General features: G+C 55.2%; 6 protein-coding genes across 6 annotated transcripts; 5 read left to right on the top strand and 1 right to left on the bottom strand.

Annotated features, from left to right (window-relative positions):
- Positions 1–1322: 1322 nt before the first annotated feature.
- On the top strand, positions 1323–5138 carry CH63R_07082 (Polyketide synthase; the record flags this gene model as incomplete). Its single annotated transcript, XM_018302057.1, has 3 exons — positions 1323–2781; positions 2870–4791; positions 4986–5138. The coding sequence occupies 3 exons, from the start codon at positions 1323–1325 to the stop codon at positions 5136–5138; spliced, it is 3534 nt and encodes a 1177-aa protein (XP_018156835.1).
- An 838-nt stretch (positions 5139–5976) lies between these two features.
- Positions 5977–7633, top strand: CH63R_07081 (Oxoglutarate iron-dependent oxygenase; the record flags this gene model as incomplete). Its single annotated transcript, XM_018302056.1, has 2 exons — positions 5977–6841; positions 6933–7633. 2 exons carry the CDS (start codon positions 5977–5979, stop codon positions 7631–7633), a joined length of 1566 nt encoding a protein of 521 aa, XP_018156834.1.
- A 1309-nt stretch (positions 7634–8942) lies between these two features.
- Positions 8943–9319, bottom strand: CH63R_07080 (uncharacterized protein; the record flags this gene model as incomplete). Its single annotated transcript, XM_018302055.1, has 2 exons — positions 8943–9055; positions 9118–9319. 2 exons carry the CDS (start codon positions 9317–9319, stop codon positions 8943–8945), a joined length of 315 nt encoding a protein of 104 aa, XP_018156833.1.
- Positions 9320–13359: 4040 nt separating this feature from the next.
- On the top strand, positions 13360–13929 carry CH63R_07079 (uncharacterized protein; the record flags this gene model as incomplete). The annotated part of the gene is made up of 1 exon (XM_018302054.1): positions 13360–13929. One exon carries the CDS (start codon positions 13360–13362, stop codon positions 13927–13929), a length of 570 nt encoding a protein of 189 aa, XP_018156832.1.
- Positions 13930–14646: 717 nt separating this feature from the next.
- CH63R_07078 (uncharacterized protein) lies at positions 14647–16431 on the top strand (the record flags this gene model as incomplete). Its single annotated transcript, XM_018302053.1, has 3 exons — positions 14647–14778; positions 15163–15784; positions 16253–16431. 3 exons carry the CDS (start codon positions 14647–14649, stop codon positions 16429–16431), a joined length of 933 nt encoding a protein of 310 aa, XP_018156831.1.
- Positions 16432–17309: 878 nt separating this feature from the next.
- CH63R_07077 (uncharacterized protein) lies at positions 17310–17764 on the top strand (the record flags this gene model as incomplete). Its single annotated transcript, XM_018302052.1, has 2 exons — positions 17310–17654; positions 17690–17764. The coding sequence occupies 2 exons, from the start codon at positions 17310–17312 to the stop codon at positions 17762–17764; spliced, it is 420 nt and encodes a 139-aa protein (XP_018156830.1).
- Positions 17765–18478: the final 714 nt, after the last annotated feature.

Genomic DNA, 18478 nt, shown 5'->3' with positions numbered 1-18478 from the left:
GTAATCTCTACACTTTGTTGTATGGATTATCGACTCATTCTCTTTTGTTTTCTTCCGAAACTCACCCGCTGGGGGCCCTTGCTACGCCTGCTAGTTTGTGTCATGTCTCCATCATGTAAAACCCAAAATCGAGACTAATCAAAATTCATTGTATGTAGAGTTTAGAAATTGCCCGAAGTCTTTGGCGAAACTGTATGTGCTTCGGTATCGCTTTCTTTCTGTAGAGAGACAACAAAAAAGACATTCTTGATTATCGTCATGCTTTTCTAGCAAGTTTCCTTCCGTATAGGCCAAAAAACGGAGAGGCAACATCATCACATCAAAAAGCAGATTGCCACTTCTTTGCACGAACTGCTACAAGTATACCTCAAGTGACAGACGGCTCTCAAAACATGTTCACGGCGCGGGTTGACCCGGAGACCTTGGAGGAGATCGCCGAGGGGTGCTCCGTCCCCGTACACGCCATCGAGGACGTCTGCGAGTGCACCGCCCTCCAAACGGGGACCATGACCGAATCCATGATGCATCCCAACCGTTACAAGCACTCTGCCGTCTTCTCCGTCGCCCCGTCGGTTGACTTGGAGCGCCTGGCTTCTGCGTTGGGCGAGCTGGTGTCCCTGAACCCGATCCTCCGTACCAGGATCGTCGACACCAGCCGCCGGGGGCTTCTGCAAGTCGTCCTGCGAGAGCGGCACGAGGTAATCTATTCCTCTCTGCCACTCGGCGAGCTTCTGGAGGGGCAGAAGAATCGTTCGATGGGACTGGGCACTCCTCTGCTCCATAGCGCCTTTGTCGGTGGTGGTGGTGGTGGTGGTGGTGGGAAACTGGTTCTCACCACGCACCACGCCATCCGGGACGAAACATCCACAGTCCTCGTGCTCTCCGATCTCGCTCGTATCTATCACGGCCAGGACCCCGAACCGCACGTGCATTTCAAGGAATTCGTCGCGTTCTGCCGCGGCATCGAGGAACACGAAGCGCGGGCCTTCTGGGCCGACTCCTTCAAGGGTGAGAGCGCCGTTTTTCCCACGCCGAGGGCGGCGAGAACATCCACAACCCCCTTTTCCGAGCCCTTTCAGAGACAACGCAAGGACTTGTCGTTGCCTTCCAGTGTTCCGCTCGCCCAGCTTCCGGCATACATCGAGGTCGCCTGGGCGCTGACGGCGAGTGTGTACACCAACGCCCGCGCCGTCGCATACGGGCTGGTGTTCTCGGGCCGGACACCGTCCTTCAAGTCCACGATAGGCCCCACAGCCGCCGTCGTTCCCGTTCAGGTCTTCGTAGACCCGTCTTCAACCGTCCAGGCACTTCTAAAGGAAAGGATGGCCGCAAGGAGGCGGCTGCTCAACCACCCGGCGCTGCAGTACGGGCTGGGCAACATCCGCCGGGTCAGCCGCGACGCCCAGGTCGCCGCCGGCTTCCAGACCCAGCTCAACATTATCCCCCAAGCCCGCCCCCTCGCCGCCGATTCGGCCGTACTTCGGATGGAGGAAGCCTTCGAGGTCGACGCGCAGTTCGCCCTATCCTTGAACTGCCTCCTCCACGCCAACAACAGGGTCGTCTTCGAGGCCGACTTTGACCCGGTAACGTTGCCCGCGAGCCAGATGCGGAGGATATTCCGGCAGTTTGTCTTCACGCTCTCGTGGCTGTTGAGAGTGCCGAGGGAGACCACGACGATCAGACAGTTCTCGCCGCTGAACCCGGGAGATTTGTCGGAAATCCTGGATTGGAACCGAAACGTGCCGGACTCCTCGGACGAGTGTCTGCACAACCTCTTCAAGGCTCGGGCCCGGCAGCAATCGTCGGCCCCGGCCGTGGTCGCCCCGGATGGAACGCTGACGTACGCCGAGCTGGACGACATGTCTGACAGGCTGGCTCATCACCTCCGTCTTCGAGGAGTCGGTCCGGAGAAGAAGGTCCCTCTGCTGTTTGGGAAGACGATGTGGTCCATCGTGTCATTCCTGGGTGTGATGAAGGCTGGAGGCGTCTGCGTCCCGATGGATCCGTCTCATCCACGCCGGCGAATACAGGACATCATCACGAGATGCCATGCCTGTTTGGTTTTAACGTCGAAACACACGGAGGCTATCGTCGTGGACTACATACCAACACCCGCGGTCGAACACTTCACCGTCAGCGCGGAGTCGCTCGGGGCTCTCCCCAGTCATACATCCTTGCTCCTCCCACAGGAAGAAGAACCTTCACCGGCGAACGCTGCGTACATCCTCTTCACCAGCGGGAGCACCGGGAACCCCAAAGGCGTCGTCCTCGAGCATCGAAACCTGGCTTCCACGCTCACCCACTACGGCAGGCGGGTGGGCTGGGAAGCGAGCGGCGGCTGTCGCGTGCTCCAGTTCTCCTCCTTCGTGTGGGACACGCATACCCTCGAGGTCTTTGGCACGCTGCTCTGGGGCGGTTGCGTGTGCATGCCCTCCGAGGCCCAGCGGGCCGACCTCGAATCCTTCATCCACGACAAGGCCGTCGAATGGGTCATCCTGACGCCCACCGTCCTCCGGACGCTCGACGCGCATGCGCCCGAGGTGGCCACTGTGAGGACGGTCGTGTCGTGTGGCGAGCCCGTAGACCTCTCCGCGGTGCGCAACTGGAGCAGCAGCCCTTCACGCCGCTTCATCAACGAGTACGGACCCTGCGAGGTCTCCGGGCGCTGTACTCTGACGGAACTGACCACACATTCGCCCTTTCTCGAGAGTGTTGGCAAGCCCGTGGACTGTGCCGTGTGGATTGTGTCGCTACAAGACCCGACACAACTGGCCCCTATCGGTTAGCAAAGAGGTCCTATTCTAATCACTACCGGGGCGATGGAGTCACAAAGAACGTTTGACTGCTGACTTTTTCTCTTTTTAAATAGGCACGATAGGCGAGATCATCGTCCAAGGGCCCGGCGTCGCTCGGGGGTATCTTGATGATGAGGCCCTCACGACGGCTTCCTTTGTCTCCCGACCCTCATGGCTTCCTCCAGATCAGCCACGTTGTGACAGGGCCCGTCGCTTTTATTGCACCGGCGATACGGCACGGTACAACGCAGACGGAAGCATGACATTTACTGGAAGACGAGACGGGCAAGTCAAGATTCGAGGCCAGCGGTTCGAGCTCGGAGAAGTGGAACGGGCACTCGTCCGCTCGGCGGGCGTTCGCGAGGCCATCGCCTGCGTCCAGCCATGGCGTGATAGTGGCAGCACTCTCACTGCTGTGCTGTCTCTGGACGATACAGAGACAGAACTCGAGGGCGGCACAGGAGAACATCCTCTGAGGCAGGTCTCCATGCCTACGGGCTATGATCTCCCCCGGCGGCTTAGGGATATCAGGGACGACGTGGCCGCCCTCCTCCCCTCGTACATGGTGCCCGAGGCCTGCTTGGTAGTGCAAGGCATGCCCTTGACGACGTCGGGGAAACTCGATCGCACATCAGTCATCACCTGGGTCCAGTCGCAAGACATGGAGGCGGCACGAGCTGCCTTCCAGCCTGCGTCCGCCGCCGACGTGTTGACGGCACCAGCGTCTGACCGCGAGAAGCTGTTGCGTTCGGTCTGGGCTTCCGTGTTGGATATACCCGAGCAGGAAATCGGACGTGAAAGCAACTTCCTGGCCCTCGGGGGAGACAGTATCGCCGCCATGCGAGCAGCCAATCTTCTCCGCAAACGCGGTCTTGTTGTGCCTCTACAGGCCCTGGTCCAAAGCTCCAACCTCGCTGCGACGACGGATCACTGTGAGGCCGTCACGGAGTTGCCCAGGCCAGCCGCCGGCCCTCTTCAACCCGATGACACGCCTGCGGTCCAAGATGTTCGGGTTGAAGGGTTTGCCAGTACCGATATCGAAGCCGTTGCCGAGGCAACAGACGCGCAGGCGTCCATGGTCGCGCTGGGAGAGTTGGACCCCCATGCGTTGGTATTGAAGACCGGCCTGGTGTTCGAGCGAGGCGTGGACAGAACCCGGATCGAGCACGCGTGCCGACAAGTCCTGCAGCACCACGGGATCCTGCGGACGGTTTTCGTTCAGAGGGGACCTAAGCTTTATCAGGTTGTTCTGAAGCGCCCGGCCGACTCGCAGATCCAGCCAGACTGTGAAGACGGGTCGAATCGTCAGCACGACGATATCCTGACACGGTTCTACGTCGCCTCCGACAGCCAACACTGCTGCTGCTACCGCCTCCGCCTCGAGATCCACCACGCCCTGTACGACGCCGTATCCCTGGACCTGGTGTGGAAAGACGTCGCGGCTGCGTATGCCGGGCGGAAGCTCTCTGACGGAACGTCGTTTCTCGAATGGGCCGGCCGGCTCGCCCGGCTGGATCACTCACGAGCGAAGCGGTTCTGGAGAGAGGCGCTGCAGGGTTCTCGCCTGACGTACCTGGTGCCGCCGCGGCAGGCTCCCGGGACGATCAGGCAGGTCACGCTCCAGGTCCCTCTCCGGTCGCTCGAGGTGCCCGGCGTGACGACCGCGAACCTCTTCGCGGCCGCCTGGGCCTTGGTGATGGGCCGCGAGGCCGGCACGCAGGATGTCGTCTTTGCCGAAATCCTCGCCAACCGCTACAGCCCGTCGGTCGACATGGACCAGGAAACCGTCCTTGGGCCGTGCATGAACACCAACCCCGTGAGGGCTCGGTTCGACTCGAGCATGACTTTCGTCTCGGTGGCTACCCGGCTGCAGGAGCAGTCCCTTGCCGCCGCCCCGTTTGCCTACCTCGGTTACCGGACGATTCAAAAAGACTGCACCGATTGGCCTTTGAACAGTCTTTTTGGGTCCGTGGTCAACTTCCAGAGCCCCAGAGCTGTAGGAAACGAGGAGTTCGACCTGGGAGACTCGGCCACGGCTCGGGTCATGCCGCCGGCCGCCAGTCCCCCGTCGAGCTCGTCCGCCCTATGGACGATTGCGCGTCCAGTTGATGGGGAACTCATAGTCATGTTCAACTTCTCGAGTGCTGCTTTCGATGAAAAAAAAGTACAAGGGTTTGCTGACGAGGTCAGGGAGTTGTTGGAAAGCAAACCGACCGACATCAGTCCATGGACGTCCAAGGCACGTACCGGTTCCCCAAGCCCAGTTCAGGAGAGACCGGTGCCGGCGGTCTCTTCCACCACGTCGCCTTGCGCGAGCCAGGACCCTTTAGACGAGGCTCCTGAAGAAGTACGCCTTGTGGCCCTGGAAGCATGGAGAGCAGTTGGCCTGGAAATAAAGGAGGATAAGGCGTCTCTTTTTGCATGTGGGGGTGACACTGTTACAGCGTTGTTGCTATCCCTGCAATACCGGCAGCAGGGCTACAGTCTCAGCATCAGAGACGTGTTAGCACATCCGTCACGAAAAGCGCAGGCTCGATTCCTGTGTCACAAGTGTCAGAATGGAGGTTTGAAAGGGGACCTGGTGAAGGGCTCTGGGCTGACTAGAAAGAAGGCCGCGATGTAATATAATGTGTAGCTAATAGCTAGACTTAAACTTATACCTACGAGAACTAAGCTCCCGAGGTACTTCTATACTTCTACAAACCCATGTAGGTATAAGCCGCCCGCACGCCGGGGTGGGGCCGGCCACCTTGCTTTCGGTCGCCGTTCCGTATCCGTAAAAGTGGAGATTGGTACGGCCGCTTGCTAGTGCTCCTTTCTTTCTATCGCCACCTAGAAGAGAGATTTTTTCAACACTCTTGTTTTTACTGATTTGTTTGTGACTTTCCACCCCGAGATTGAAATCTGAGGCAGGCAGTGTGCGGTCTAGACATCTTATCTGTGGCATCACGATCAAAGTTCTGGATGCTACGACCCACTCTACATGAAGTTTGGAAGAGCCAAAGGAACGACAAAGTTTATACAAGTCAACTCCGATACAAAGAATGGATTCTTCTCAATGACAAGCTTTCCGATTCCACTGTCTGTCCAGCAGCAGAAGGAAAGAAATTCGTTGTTTCCGAGCTTGTTTCGGTTTTCTTTGCTCATCTTTGATTCCCGGCGTCAAACATCGACGACGACCATGCTACTTCCCCCGAATCCCATCCTCGAGAGCATGAAACCGAAACAAAGTCCGACGATGCGAGTGCCGGCTTGGGGTACCCTCCCCCCGGAGCTCCGCCTGATGATCCTGGAAGCCCTTACGCAACTCCCACGCGGCTGGGCCGCCCACGCTTCGGTGTGCAAGGAGTGGCAGGCCGTGCTGGAGAAGGATACCTTTCGACGGCTCAAGCTGCGGGTCTCGTGCCTGGACGACATGGAAAGCATGATCAGCCCCCAGCGGTCCAGGCTCGTCAGGCACGTCTGGCTGAACATCGAGCTCCGGCCCTACACCTGTCGGAACTGTCACCTCACCGAGAGCTATTCGTGGTGGTGCGCAAACAACGCCGTCATCAGATCGGCAGTCCGGAAACTCTTCCACATCCTGTCCCAGTGGCCCTCGGCGGAAGGGGCCGGGTTGACGCTCGAGCTGAGCGCGCAGTCCCCCAGCGACAAGGAACACTACTTCAAGAACCTCTACTTTGGCGGCCACGGCGAGGACGAGGACTTCGAGCCCGACGATCGTCTGGTTCGTTATTCCCCTCTGAGCGACAACCTTACCGAATACTTACAACACGACATCAAGCACGGTTGGGTCAATAGTCGTCAGGTCTTCGCCCCCGACGCGTCGGCCATCTTACGCATATTCTCAGAGATTGACCTGAATTTCAGCGAGGAACTTCCCAGGGTCAAGGCCGTGACACGGTTCGCGATCCGCCGACAGTGCCGACGACAGTTCTCGCCCCGGACTTTGGGGTATCTCTTTGACAGGCTCCCTCGGCTTCGATCGCTGGTCTATGAGCCATGGCAATGTTACAAGAGGGTACCAACCTATCACTATGATCATGGTAAGTTGGCCACGGCAGAGCGCGATTATGAGGTGCTTCATTGACGCCGCACGCCCGACGGAGTATCCCACTAAACCCCTTTGCGCTATAGAGTACGAGAAGCTCATCGAGTCACACTTGCCACAGTCACTTAAGCACCTATCCCTGTTTGAAGAGACCAATGAAAGATACATCGCATTGATTCGGGAGGGCTTCTTGCCCTATGACCTCGGACCTGACTCGATACGAGCCGCTTCGCCCGCGGTGGGCGCTGCTCTAGCGGAACGAAGCCTCGGCCTCGAAACCCTTTCTGCCACGTTCATCGTCGAGGCCAGGGACTTCTTCCAGTCGTGTCAGCCAGACTGGGTCTGGGAAGGCCTGACGTCGCTGGTTCTCACGTCGAGGATGCTCACATCCGCAGCCAGCCACGAGGACGTCACGGAGCTCTTGCGGAGCGCCGCAGCGGCTGCGCTTTCCATGCCGAGATTGCACACGATGGTGTTGTGGAACGGCATCCGGGGGACGGCCTGCAAGTTCTCCTATCGTGTAGAGTCTGGTCGCACCTCCATCGGTTGGCGTGGCACATGGGACCTCGGACTGGAGGATGAGGTGGTCGACGCTTGGGTCAAAGTGGCTCATAAGCGTACTAGACTGGACCTTGGCGTCATCCACGAGCCTCGTATAGTGGAAAGCGTCGACTGTCATGTCCACGCCATCGCGCTCTTAGGCCTGCCTTTCGGGGTGGTCGATCCTATATCATTGTTGCAGATGCAGAGAGAAGCAGTATCGAGTTGGCGGGAAGGTTGGACGTAGTAGCGTCGCTGCAGGTTATTTCTCATTCTTGTATTCCTCTCAATCAAGGGGGTTCATAGCAGTTAACTACCACGAGTCAGGGACTAATAAGGCCAAGGCCATCTTGTATTCCCCCGTGTGAGTTGTGACTGAACTTGGTATTCTGGCCCAGCCCAAGACATGGTGACTACGGACCATTGCCCCATTTTCTTCCGGGCTTGTTTATCCAGGCTTGCCAGGTCAATGATCAAATTACGAGACTGCTCACGATGAGCAGTCGAAGCCCGACGAAGTCACAATCGCAGAGACCGTCCGAGTGGAGCAGCAGCTCTGAAACGCATCGAGACTCGCAACATTACAGAGGTCTCCTTCGAGCTTGTCCCCGTTCCCAGTGCAACACCTTTTCCCGGCCTCTATGTTGTGCCACACGCCGTTTTCGGTGGAGGAGAGGCAGGTGCAGAGCACGGCGACCATGTTGGCGGTTTGCAGGAACAGGAGGCCGAATGAACCGAAAGTCCTCATTGCTTCTTTCGGTCTGGACGCATCGTAGGTTTCCGGGGTGGTCTAGGTGAGAGTAGCTGATGCGTGTCAGTCTGGCGGAAACCTAGCGGCCAAGTCAAAGACATACTTTGAACGACCAGTTGGAGGTGTTGGCCTGTTTTGAATGGGCAGAGGGTACTCAAGACCTTTTCAGACTTTCGGCGGCGAAATGGCTTTGGTGGACTCGGGCGTTTGACAGCCTAGGGACAACCTCTCGTGTCAGTTGAACTGTTTCTCTGGAGAAGTGTCTTTTTGTAAGAGATGCAAAGCCTCACCCATGAGACGTTACATTGGTTCCAATAATACAAGTTGACTGACTGGGTTGCATCATTCCATGTCGTTTCAGCTGTAATATAACAACAGCGTTCGATCTGCATGTTCCAAACCTTTCATTTTTATTAATATTTGGGGCATGGGAGATATTAGATGTACATTACTGCCCGTAATCAAGAATTCTGTCTTTGCAATCACAGCATTTATTTGATAGTCAACTCCAACTCATGCGCAATGTCAAAACCACCACGTGGAGGAGTCTCTGGTGAGACAACTGAGAGACTTTGAAGGGCTCTTCGTTTGTAAGATTGGTCGCGGAGTGGACTCCCTATTTCCTTAAATTCCCCCCCGCTCATATCGCTTTAACCTCCAAACATTTATGCAGTCTTCAGTGGTATTGTCAACGTCATGAAAGTGTTTACCCAGCACACGGTACCTCCACATAATGCGAGGGTTTCCCACCATGATATCCTCTAGAAAGCATATGGCTACCTTGTCTCCAAACAACGCGGAACTCTCACGAAGAACAAGTGATCTTGAACGACCCGCGGTTGCCAATCTCCCAGCACTGCTTCGTGTTCAGGTCGGCGGTATCGTCCGAGGAGCAACCGTCGCCCTTGTAGACCGTGACTGTAAACACAGTTAGTTAGCTAACCATGGTCTTACCCTTCCGGAGGCCCCTTTGAACTCACGATAGCACGGATGGTGTCTGGTGTTCTCGATGGTCATCCCGCGGTTCCCCTGAGTCGAGTAGCAGATGCCCTTGACGTACCAGCCAGGGAGCTTGCCGCCGGTGCAGGACCCGTCGTTGAAGAGGTTGACCGTGAGTCCCCTCGTGGGGGCCGCTTCAATCTCGGGATCAGAAGGATCCATGAAGGAGGAGAGGATGATCATGGCGGGTGTAATTGGGAGTCTCATTTTTTTTCCTGTCAAGATGAAATATTGTTTCTGAGTGAGGAGAGAATTAGTGAGTGCTGACGTAGGTAGCGGCGGGGTGACTTCAAAGCTGGAGGACTGTCGTCAAGAAGATTTGTTCCATTGAACATCTCGGGTCTCTGCCAGCATATATAGGCATCAGAAGGCCGTATCTTCTTCGACAAATGCTGAGGGAGAATGAGGCCCCCGGTGACTGCAGAAAGAGCTGAAGCCCAGCCAGACGCAACTAGATAATACAGCTGCTCCACGAGAGGACACGGCATACCCGTGGCAGTAACCTCATCGAGGCCTTAGGAGGGGAACCCTGGGGTTTTGATCGTGCATGATTGGCTTGGCGCTATCGTCTTGCCTGTGTATGACAGCGCAGGCAGCATGGCCCGCGATGATGATAGGCTTTAACGACCAAGCACCATATGACATGGGCATCTGGGGCGACACGGGGTGTTCAGAAACTGCTGAGATGCAGATGAACAAGCCATAATGCGGTAGACTGCAAACAATTATCTGGCCGCAGCGTTGTTGTGCATGACGATTCAACCTTTCTGAACGAGTAGATGGGCTGCGGCCTGCGGGCGAGACTAACAGTCGTCTGTTGTTCCGTTCCCAACAAACAACTGTCGTCCTGATTGCGAATGTATCAAACAGGACGCAGAATCTTATGCTTCTCTCAGCTACGTGTTGTCAACTTGTTGCAGTGATCCGTGGAGGATGTGAATGTCAGTTGCAGCATTCAAGCCCACAACATCGTTACGATCGCAAGGACCACCTCTTCTAGACAGGTAATTCCGTGATTACACAAACCTCCAAAACGGGGGCGTAGAAATTGGCACTCATTCCTCATTTCAGGTCGTACATTTCTAGTTTCCTTGCTTCCGGCAACTCAAGGGGTGTCCGTAGCAAAGCAGTTGCTTCTGCTGCATGAAACAAACCAATTAATCCTCTCGGCACCAGCTCCAAACGCCTGTCTTTCATACGGCCGATGCAGCTTCTGCGCTATAGTTCTACTACGATTGTACGGCTCTCTGCATACACATGTTGCTTAGCAGGGTTCTTGCATGGTTTTCTTCTGAATGTAAGACCGGGGAGCACCAAACGTCGGCGACCTGGGCTCAGTGCATGTGGTGCTTCTCCAAAGTTGTTTAGACAAGAAACAGATTTGACGCGGTCCAAACACAGTACTTTCTCATCCGAATGAAGAACAGGGTGAGGATCTTGGAATGAGGTGACTCAAGGGAACCCTACTGCAACCTAAAATACAAAAAAAACGCAAATCGCGCTCAACAGAGAAGCTAGCAAACAATGCCAGCGTGAGAGTTGACCAGTATAGCTAATTTACAGTAGCACCTCAGTAAGCCTTCCCGCAATTGAAAGTCCCCAGGCCATACCGACAGTGATCTGTAACAATCTTCCACGAGGAGCAGTCACCACACACGCGGTCTACAGTTACCCTGCAGGTGGCCTCACTGCGCACACCGTCATAGCCAATCCAGTCAGAGGTCGTCAGGCCAGAGTCCTCGCCAGAGATTTCCTTCGCGACGGTCACAGGATAGTTAGGGGGCTCAACGCCCACGTTGAATCGCATGTTGCGTAGGATTCGTTTCAGTTCAAAGCACACTGCAAGTGTTGCCACAGGGGGATGCTAGGTAGATTGGACTCACGCTCTGCAGAGGCAGTCTTGTCTCGTGGGACAGTTGCCACGTGCGACAAGGTCGGCAGGCTGGATGCTCGGGGCAGCAAAGACGCCAGAAGCGACCGCCAAGGCGGAAGAGATGATCAAAAACTTCATCGTGTGAAAGAATGACTCGTAGCGTAAGGAGAGACTGTAGTTGACAGTGTTGAGAATGAGTGTATAAGTGAGCGTCTGGAGCGGTTGCGAATATCAAGACCTGAAGGATGCAGACAATTGACCGAGGCTTTTATACTTTATTTCTCAGTCGCTGGATGTCAATATCTGCTCTATTTTACTGTCATCACTGATGATTATGCTGACAAACTGCATCCTTCATAGATCACCTGTGCCCTTCTTCGTCTGGAGTAAAGAGCTATCAATAAATTAAACATGCTGTTAGCCCTGAAACGGCTGGTCTTTGTCTTTACAGTACACCCAATTGCAAGGTTCATTATAGTTAACTTGTAAGAGTACCCGGGTTGTTACATCGCTTTAGGTGTGCAGAGATTGCCTGTTGTTATGACATAGCTTCTCATATGCGGAGTTGCCTAACCTTATTACATGGCTTCGCGGAGTTGCTTAACCTTATTGCATAGCTTCCTACGTGGCGGAGATTGCCTGACGCCCATCTATTATGCGTAAAATTGTTATTTTTATCTTTTTTTCTAGTAACTCTTGGACAGAAGATGACAGCCTTCTTGGCAGAGAGCGAATGGGCTGCGCCGCTGCTGGACTGGAAGGCACAGCAGCGGCTGGGACAAGCAGAACTGTTAACCTACACGTGTTAGGAGTGTATGGAAGAAAGAAATAAGTGAGACAGAAGCCAGTCGTTATCATGGAGCTGGCCCAAAAGTTGCTGGTCTCTTGATCAGTGAATCACTCGTCAATGAGACCCATGCTGAACGGTGGTGGCGTACTGGCGGGCGGCACGCCACCGCTCTCGAGAATCTGCCGAATCATAGCCATGTAGGGGCCAGGGTAGCCAAAGTTGTCAGTAGTAAAAGCGAAACGGGTATTGTACTGCTTGTGCAAAGACTGGCTGAGAGCTTCCAAGGTTTTGTTTTTGTCGACGTTGGCTTCGATAGGCAGGGCGATATGAAGCGACCCGATGGATTGTTTGTAATACAAGATGAAGGAAGAAGGGACGTGACGAGAAATGTCAATGGTGGTCAATTAAAGCTAGGATGCAGTCTTTTCGTCAGGTGGAAACTGGGTTTTCTGCGAGGATGGCTTTTAGCATCAATCGGCGTACACAGGAGACTTGGGAATGAACCTGTTTGTGTCGTTAAGGAATGTTGTTTCATTATAAACAGCGCACAAGCAATGGCTACAGCAGCAAACTTGTTTTCCAGTCAGCAAGCAGTATAACTCACGTCAGAGAAAATAGAGAGAATTGCAAAACCTTGCGTGTTTGTGCTAACAAAGGATGTGCTAACGAAGGAAAAACCAAACATCCATGCAAAACAAACGAGATGGTCTAGAACAAAGAGGGGAATATCGTGTGTTTAAGGTATCAACTCTGAGCCACACAACGGAGCAAAATGATAAATAGAGGGCCAGAGGTTCTAGTTAGAGTCTCTGATCCCCTTCTACTTCACTTCCAAGCCCCAGAACTCACAGATGTCTAAGAAAATCTGCCATCGATTGGTCCAATGAAGGTCATAAAGCAGGCGGTATTTCCGCATCTCGCAGCATTGCCTAGGATCCATATGCAGCCAAGGGCATGAGACAACAGGAGTTTAGATGTCCAAGTTCACAGTGACGAACTGCCCTACCTACTATTATACGTGCCCCAGCTGCCTAAGCTCTATTTCAATCAAAGCCCCATCATGGCACCCCAGGCCTTATTTTTGTGTACTTTATACGAGAACAATCCATGGAATCATCTTGGAAGACAGAACGGGAATGGGAAAATTCCTTGCCTGCTCCGAAGGGCAGGATTTCCAAGGCCATAGCCTTAGTCAAGCAACCCAACCAGATACCAACACCAAACCGATCGATTGAACCGTGCCACTATCCACAGCCCAACAAACCTGTGCCAACACAGATTCTATCGTCAGGTCGGCCTGCGAGAGAGAACGTCCGCCACATTCTCAACAATCAACTTGACGAGTGGAAACCTTTACGTACCTTAACACCAGTGGAGAGGCTACTCATTTACACCTAATACAACCTCGCTGCTGAACCGTCACTTCATCAAGGATGACACTCCCGGCCATACTGTATCGGTGGTCCCCCTCCGGCTCCGGGACCCCCTAGAACATCACCGGCCCGTACACGCTCGGCCCAGGTAGACGGGGGACACTTGGCCGTCGACGAGAGGCACGAGATGTTCCGAAAACGCCTCGAAAAAAGCGACCCGGAAGCCCTTACAGTGACACACCAACGACTGGACTGCGGTTACCCTGCCTCTCTCGCTAGCGTACCTCTAGGCGTGAGGGTCTCAGCATTCACAATCGCTACCGCCGCCAAAATCTGGCAATTGCACCAACCATGTCGTTTCGGCGGCCAGGCGCCAGATGGCTGTGAACGCAAGGGCAATGGACGTTCGATACTCTCATATGTGGCTCAACACCATGCGAACCGGCCAGATGGTAAATCAGGCCGCAAGAGAGCATGGCGAGCCACTAGAGACAATACACTTACGTCGATATCTTCTGCATCATTGACAGCGGCGACGACGGAGACGAAGACGCCGCCAGGAGACGAAGACGCCGCCAGGAGACGAACTGCCCGAGAAGAGGTCGAAGCTCTGGACTCAGCAGACCCTCCCGAGAACGATAACACTCCTGGCCCTAGCCTATCTAAAACCCCCTTCCGACTCTCTGCCCCCAAAAACAGTGTCATGCCGTGTACGGAAGGAGACGACCAGTCTCGCAACGCCAAATCGGTGACCTGAACATCTTCCAGAAGAAGCGGTTTCGAGCAGATGACGATCACGATTGCTCGGAACTGTTGGTTTGCAGGAATCGGCCCTGCCAAACGGGTATTTCGGAGTTAAGGGAGGGTGGCCCACTATGGGCCACCCACCCACTTACAGGGGCACCGCAGGGCACCCTTGCCAGTTAACCTCCCTTCTCCATAGTTGCACTACACCAATCGAAAAGTGAAGTTATCACCAGAAAACACGATATATCGTACACCTTTGAGCCAACAGGAACAGTTTTCTCTTGCGAATCCAATGACACATCACTCTCAGGGGGACATGGCAAGACGAATGGCGAAAACGGACGGCGGAGCCCGGACGGCCGTTCGTGCGTCCCTCCCCCGGGCTCGGGGCCGTGTGTCTCCACCCCACCGGCCCGTGGCCGGCTCTGGCGTCATCCGACTTGCCGTACGCTATTGGAAGTAATGCAGCCCGACGGCAAACGATCAAAATCGCAGAGCCTGACCGGTCTACGGAGGCCTGGGGGCACAGTCAAAAGCAAGATCGCAAAGGAGTCCGAGGGGATCGGTAGAAACCACCCGGCCCCCGGAATTGCGCCAAATTAGTATTGCGTCGTCCGTCAGGGAGGAACTCGAGCCAACAACCTTGAAAAGCTTTCAAATGCTGTTGTTGCCCCGACAGCCGGATATAATCATACATATCGAACGATCAGACCAACAAATGGTCACTATGAAAGTTCATGTTCTACTCGAACCCACGACCTCTGGAGTTAAGGCCGTCAGAGGGGCGGCCGGGCCTGCCAAGGCCATAACCTTGACGAAGCTACCCACCCGAATATCAGCAACTTCAGTCGATCGACTCGTGCCACTATTCACAAGCCTGCAATCTGTGTCAACAGTTTACGTATTGTACAGGAGACTAGAGCAATATCGGTCTGACGTGGGGGGGCACGCCTAGCATGACAGCGCGGAGCTTCGCCGGGCCCGGCTCGCCCAGGACCGGGAGTAATAGGCCGTCGCTGACCAACTACAGCGGCGGAACGCCCGGGAGGACACCGGTGAATAGGAGGGCTGACGGCTGGTGAACCAACAAGCCTGGTTCAGCCCCAAGTTCGTCAGCCGGCGTGATACCACGGAGGTCAGGGACGCCATCGCTAGCTTTGAGGCCCTGCCCGGCGCGTACAGGGAGCTAGCCAGGCTTCCTTGTAGAGCCTTCTGAAGCTGCTTCTTGCACAATCTGCACAAGAGCGGCTTCACCATCCGCGCCGGCACCTTCGAGACCTTTACGGAAGGAAGGATAGGCGCCCGGAACGGCCCAGTCACAGGCAGGGCCTGGAACCACTGGGAAACGGCGGCTGTTACGGCGGACGGCGGGGAACCCGGCCGGCCGCCAGCCTCCAACAGCTCCGAGGGCCAGGCGGTGGAGCTGGAATGCCCGACTATTCGGAAAGGACCTTGTCATCTACGACCCCCTTCCGCAGCCGGACGTGACGCCAACGGCCCGGATGCAAGACGCTCTCCGCGAGCACAAGCGCCACCTGCTGGCGGAGCCGAACAAGAGGAACACCACCGTGGCCGGTCTTTAGTATTACACCGGCCAGCTCTCGCCCTGGCTGGCGACGAAGACGACGCTCGCAATAACTACAAGGGCCATTTTATGAAGTGTCGTGGACTTGTCAATCCCACTGGCTCAGAAAAGAGAGCTTCTGGCAGCCACAGCCAGGATGGTGATACCAGCAGGAAGAATTCCAGAACCCGGCCTGAACTTGCTTTGTTCACGGCGTCGCCGGGCCCCAAATGTCGGACTCTTTGCCCGGCCCTTCTCCGCCTTGGCAGGCTACCTGCGAAACATGCCTCGCGAAGCGCAGGTGGGCCATGGTATTCTTCTCAGCAGGCGACGCTAGGGTGGACATCCGCGTTGGCACCCCCTAGATGCTTTGGGGTAGAACTCCCCCCACTGTACCTATACTTAGGGGAAGATAGCATCAGACTCTATCGACGAGCAGTGCGTCAATTTTGGTGTCTTTGTTGCGGGTTGAGAGTTGGAATACATCACCAAACTGCATCAGGGGATGGAAGCGTACTTCCAGATGAGAAGCTCGTGAGAGGAGTTGCGGGAGTAAACCATAGGGTCTCCCAGAAGCAACAGTTTCCCAGCAACTGCCAACTACCTTAGGCAGTAAGGTATAACGAGAGAGGGCAAGTGTGGGCTGTTTCCCACACTCGATGGCCTTCAGAAGCTCTCGTCTTCCGTCATTGCCCCAGTGCACTGGCCCAGATGTAGCAATCCACGAAAGACCGACGAGAAGCTGCTTGAAAATTCGCACAATATACAGGAGCAAGATCAGAACAAGGTCGGTCTGATGTCCGATTTGGAACACCGGGCCCTTCACAATACCAGCAGAAAGGATCCGAAGGTCAGAAGGACCTCGCAAGGCGAGGTGACCAGCCCGCCTACAAAAGTCGAGATGTTGGGGGGTTGTGGTTGACCGACAGCGGTAGTTCGTTTACGTGACGAGCTCACATGCCCCCGAAGCTCTGCTGAGGGTGTGGTATAGAGGCAAACTGATGCTAGGAGTTGGCCTGGTCCTTTTGCGTTTCACTCCAACGGTCGGTTTTAATCAGGTTTCTTCGATCCAGGTTTGCGAAAAATGACCCAATGCATTCTGGGACCTTCGCCGTTCTCTACTCCGGCCACGGACGACGAAGCAGCCTGGCAAAGACCTGAGATTGAGGGAAGAGCCAGTTCAAGCTGCCGCGTACAGAGGAATCCCTAGGACTGGAACCACCAGTACACATCGACCCTCGAAGACTGCCTTGAACATTTTCAGGTCAGTTGGCGATGGCACGTTGCTGGCCGGGCAAGCCACCACAACAACCCTAGAAAATCATTCCGATGAAAGCTTCCAGAAACTCCCCGCTACGTGGGGGGGAGGCGAATCGCGGTGAGGAATAGGAGGTGGTGGTATTATTAACCATAGGTTGGGGATTGATTTATCGATCCCCCTCCCAACCTGTGATTATCGAAAACAGGAAGAGAACGAGACTGGCGGCTGGGAGTTATCCTATGGGCCGTGTAACTTGGTCAAGCGGCTCAGCTGCCAGTAACATTCGTCTCTGTTTAGCGTAGTCGCCGCAGACAACAAGCTACCATTGAGCCCGGCACACACGCTTTGCCACGGACACCACCGCGGAGGCCTTCCTTTCACACGAGGGGTCGCCTTTTATGACCGGTTTTATCGTGCCCCTTACGAGAAACCGCACTCGCCGCGAGAAGAAGAACAAGGCTCGTGCGGTCATGAGTGGTTGTCTGGCGTGGTATCGGATTTTTTATAAAAAAACATTGGGTGAACTAAAGATTGAATATCTGTGACTGTCCTTCCTAACTACAAGATGGGCGTCAGTGTTATTCCAACATTCGCCCCTTACATCCAGACACCAGAAGTACGCGTCAAGCAACAACCACTTCAGACAACCCGAACCAACACGGCCGCGAATGGCTACGTCCTCGGACCGTTCGACACCACAGAGATCCCCTCCGTAACTGTCGGGATCGAACCCACGCCTTTCGGTGGCTCGGGATTAACCCGGCCCCAGGCGGAACTGCCCGTCCTCAGCATGGTGCACCTTAAGGAGGTTCCCGAACTCCGCATGTCCGACCACGATCGCTGGCCACCCCTTTCGGAGCCGCCTACGCTGGTGAACGAGGACAACCTCACGACGGCCACTATCAATACCGTGTGGGGAACAAGACCTCCTTGCCTCTCGACCAGGCCAGCCCAAAGGGGCCAGTCCTCGGCCAAAGCCGCCGAAGTTCTTCCAACCGCGTGCCACTTCCCCTGGCTTAGGACCTCTCGGAGCGCCAGGGTTTCTACCGGTCTTCAGGCTTTTTCAGTTATTCGGAGCAACGCACTTGCAAGCTGCTCCCCTTTTCTCAGGCAGATGTCGTTCGAGAATAAGGAACGCCGTCAACATTGTCTTCCAGAATAGCAAGAAACGGCGTTTACGTACGCGTTGCCGTCGAGGGAGGTGTTCCATGGCTTCACCTTCCGACCAATGACAACAACCGTCGTTTCTTCATGTCTCTGGCCGTCAACGTACATGCCCTTTCCTTATCGGTGTGTGTTTCTACAGGCCTCCTATTCAGGATGAGGAGGTCCGGGTCATTAGTCTTCCGTCCACCGTCATCCAGATCCGCATGTCGTCCGATAAGACCGTCCTCCAGATGGTTGCTTCCATCATACGTCGCAAGGACTGTTTCCGCGCCGTCCTCATCCAGAGCCGTGGACAGGCGGTTCGCTCGTGCGGGCAACAAGTGCGCCACCGTCCTCGACCCTCGCTTCCATTACTGTACCCGCATTGCGTCGTATAGAGACGGTGCCTGCGCTGAGTGCGTATTCCAGTCTCATGGTGCCCGTTGCGTCCACAAGGGCGCTGGCGATGTTAGCAGCAGCAACAGAGCCACCAAACAGGCCAAGACTCAAAGGTCCTAGAAGCTCTGATCCAGAACCCGGTCATTATTCAACGGGCCCTGGCCATTAAATAGCGACCTAACGACTCCT

The sequence above is a fragment of the Colletotrichum higginsianum genome, chromosome 5, assembly GCF_001672515.1.
Source record: "Colletotrichum higginsianum IMI 349063 chromosome 5, whole genome shotgun sequence".
In the NCBI taxonomy this organism is placed as follows: domain Eukaryota; kingdom Fungi; phylum Ascomycota; class Sordariomycetes; order Glomerellales; family Glomerellaceae; genus Colletotrichum; species Colletotrichum higginsianum.
This window is presented reverse-complemented; position numbering and strand designations above follow the sequence as displayed.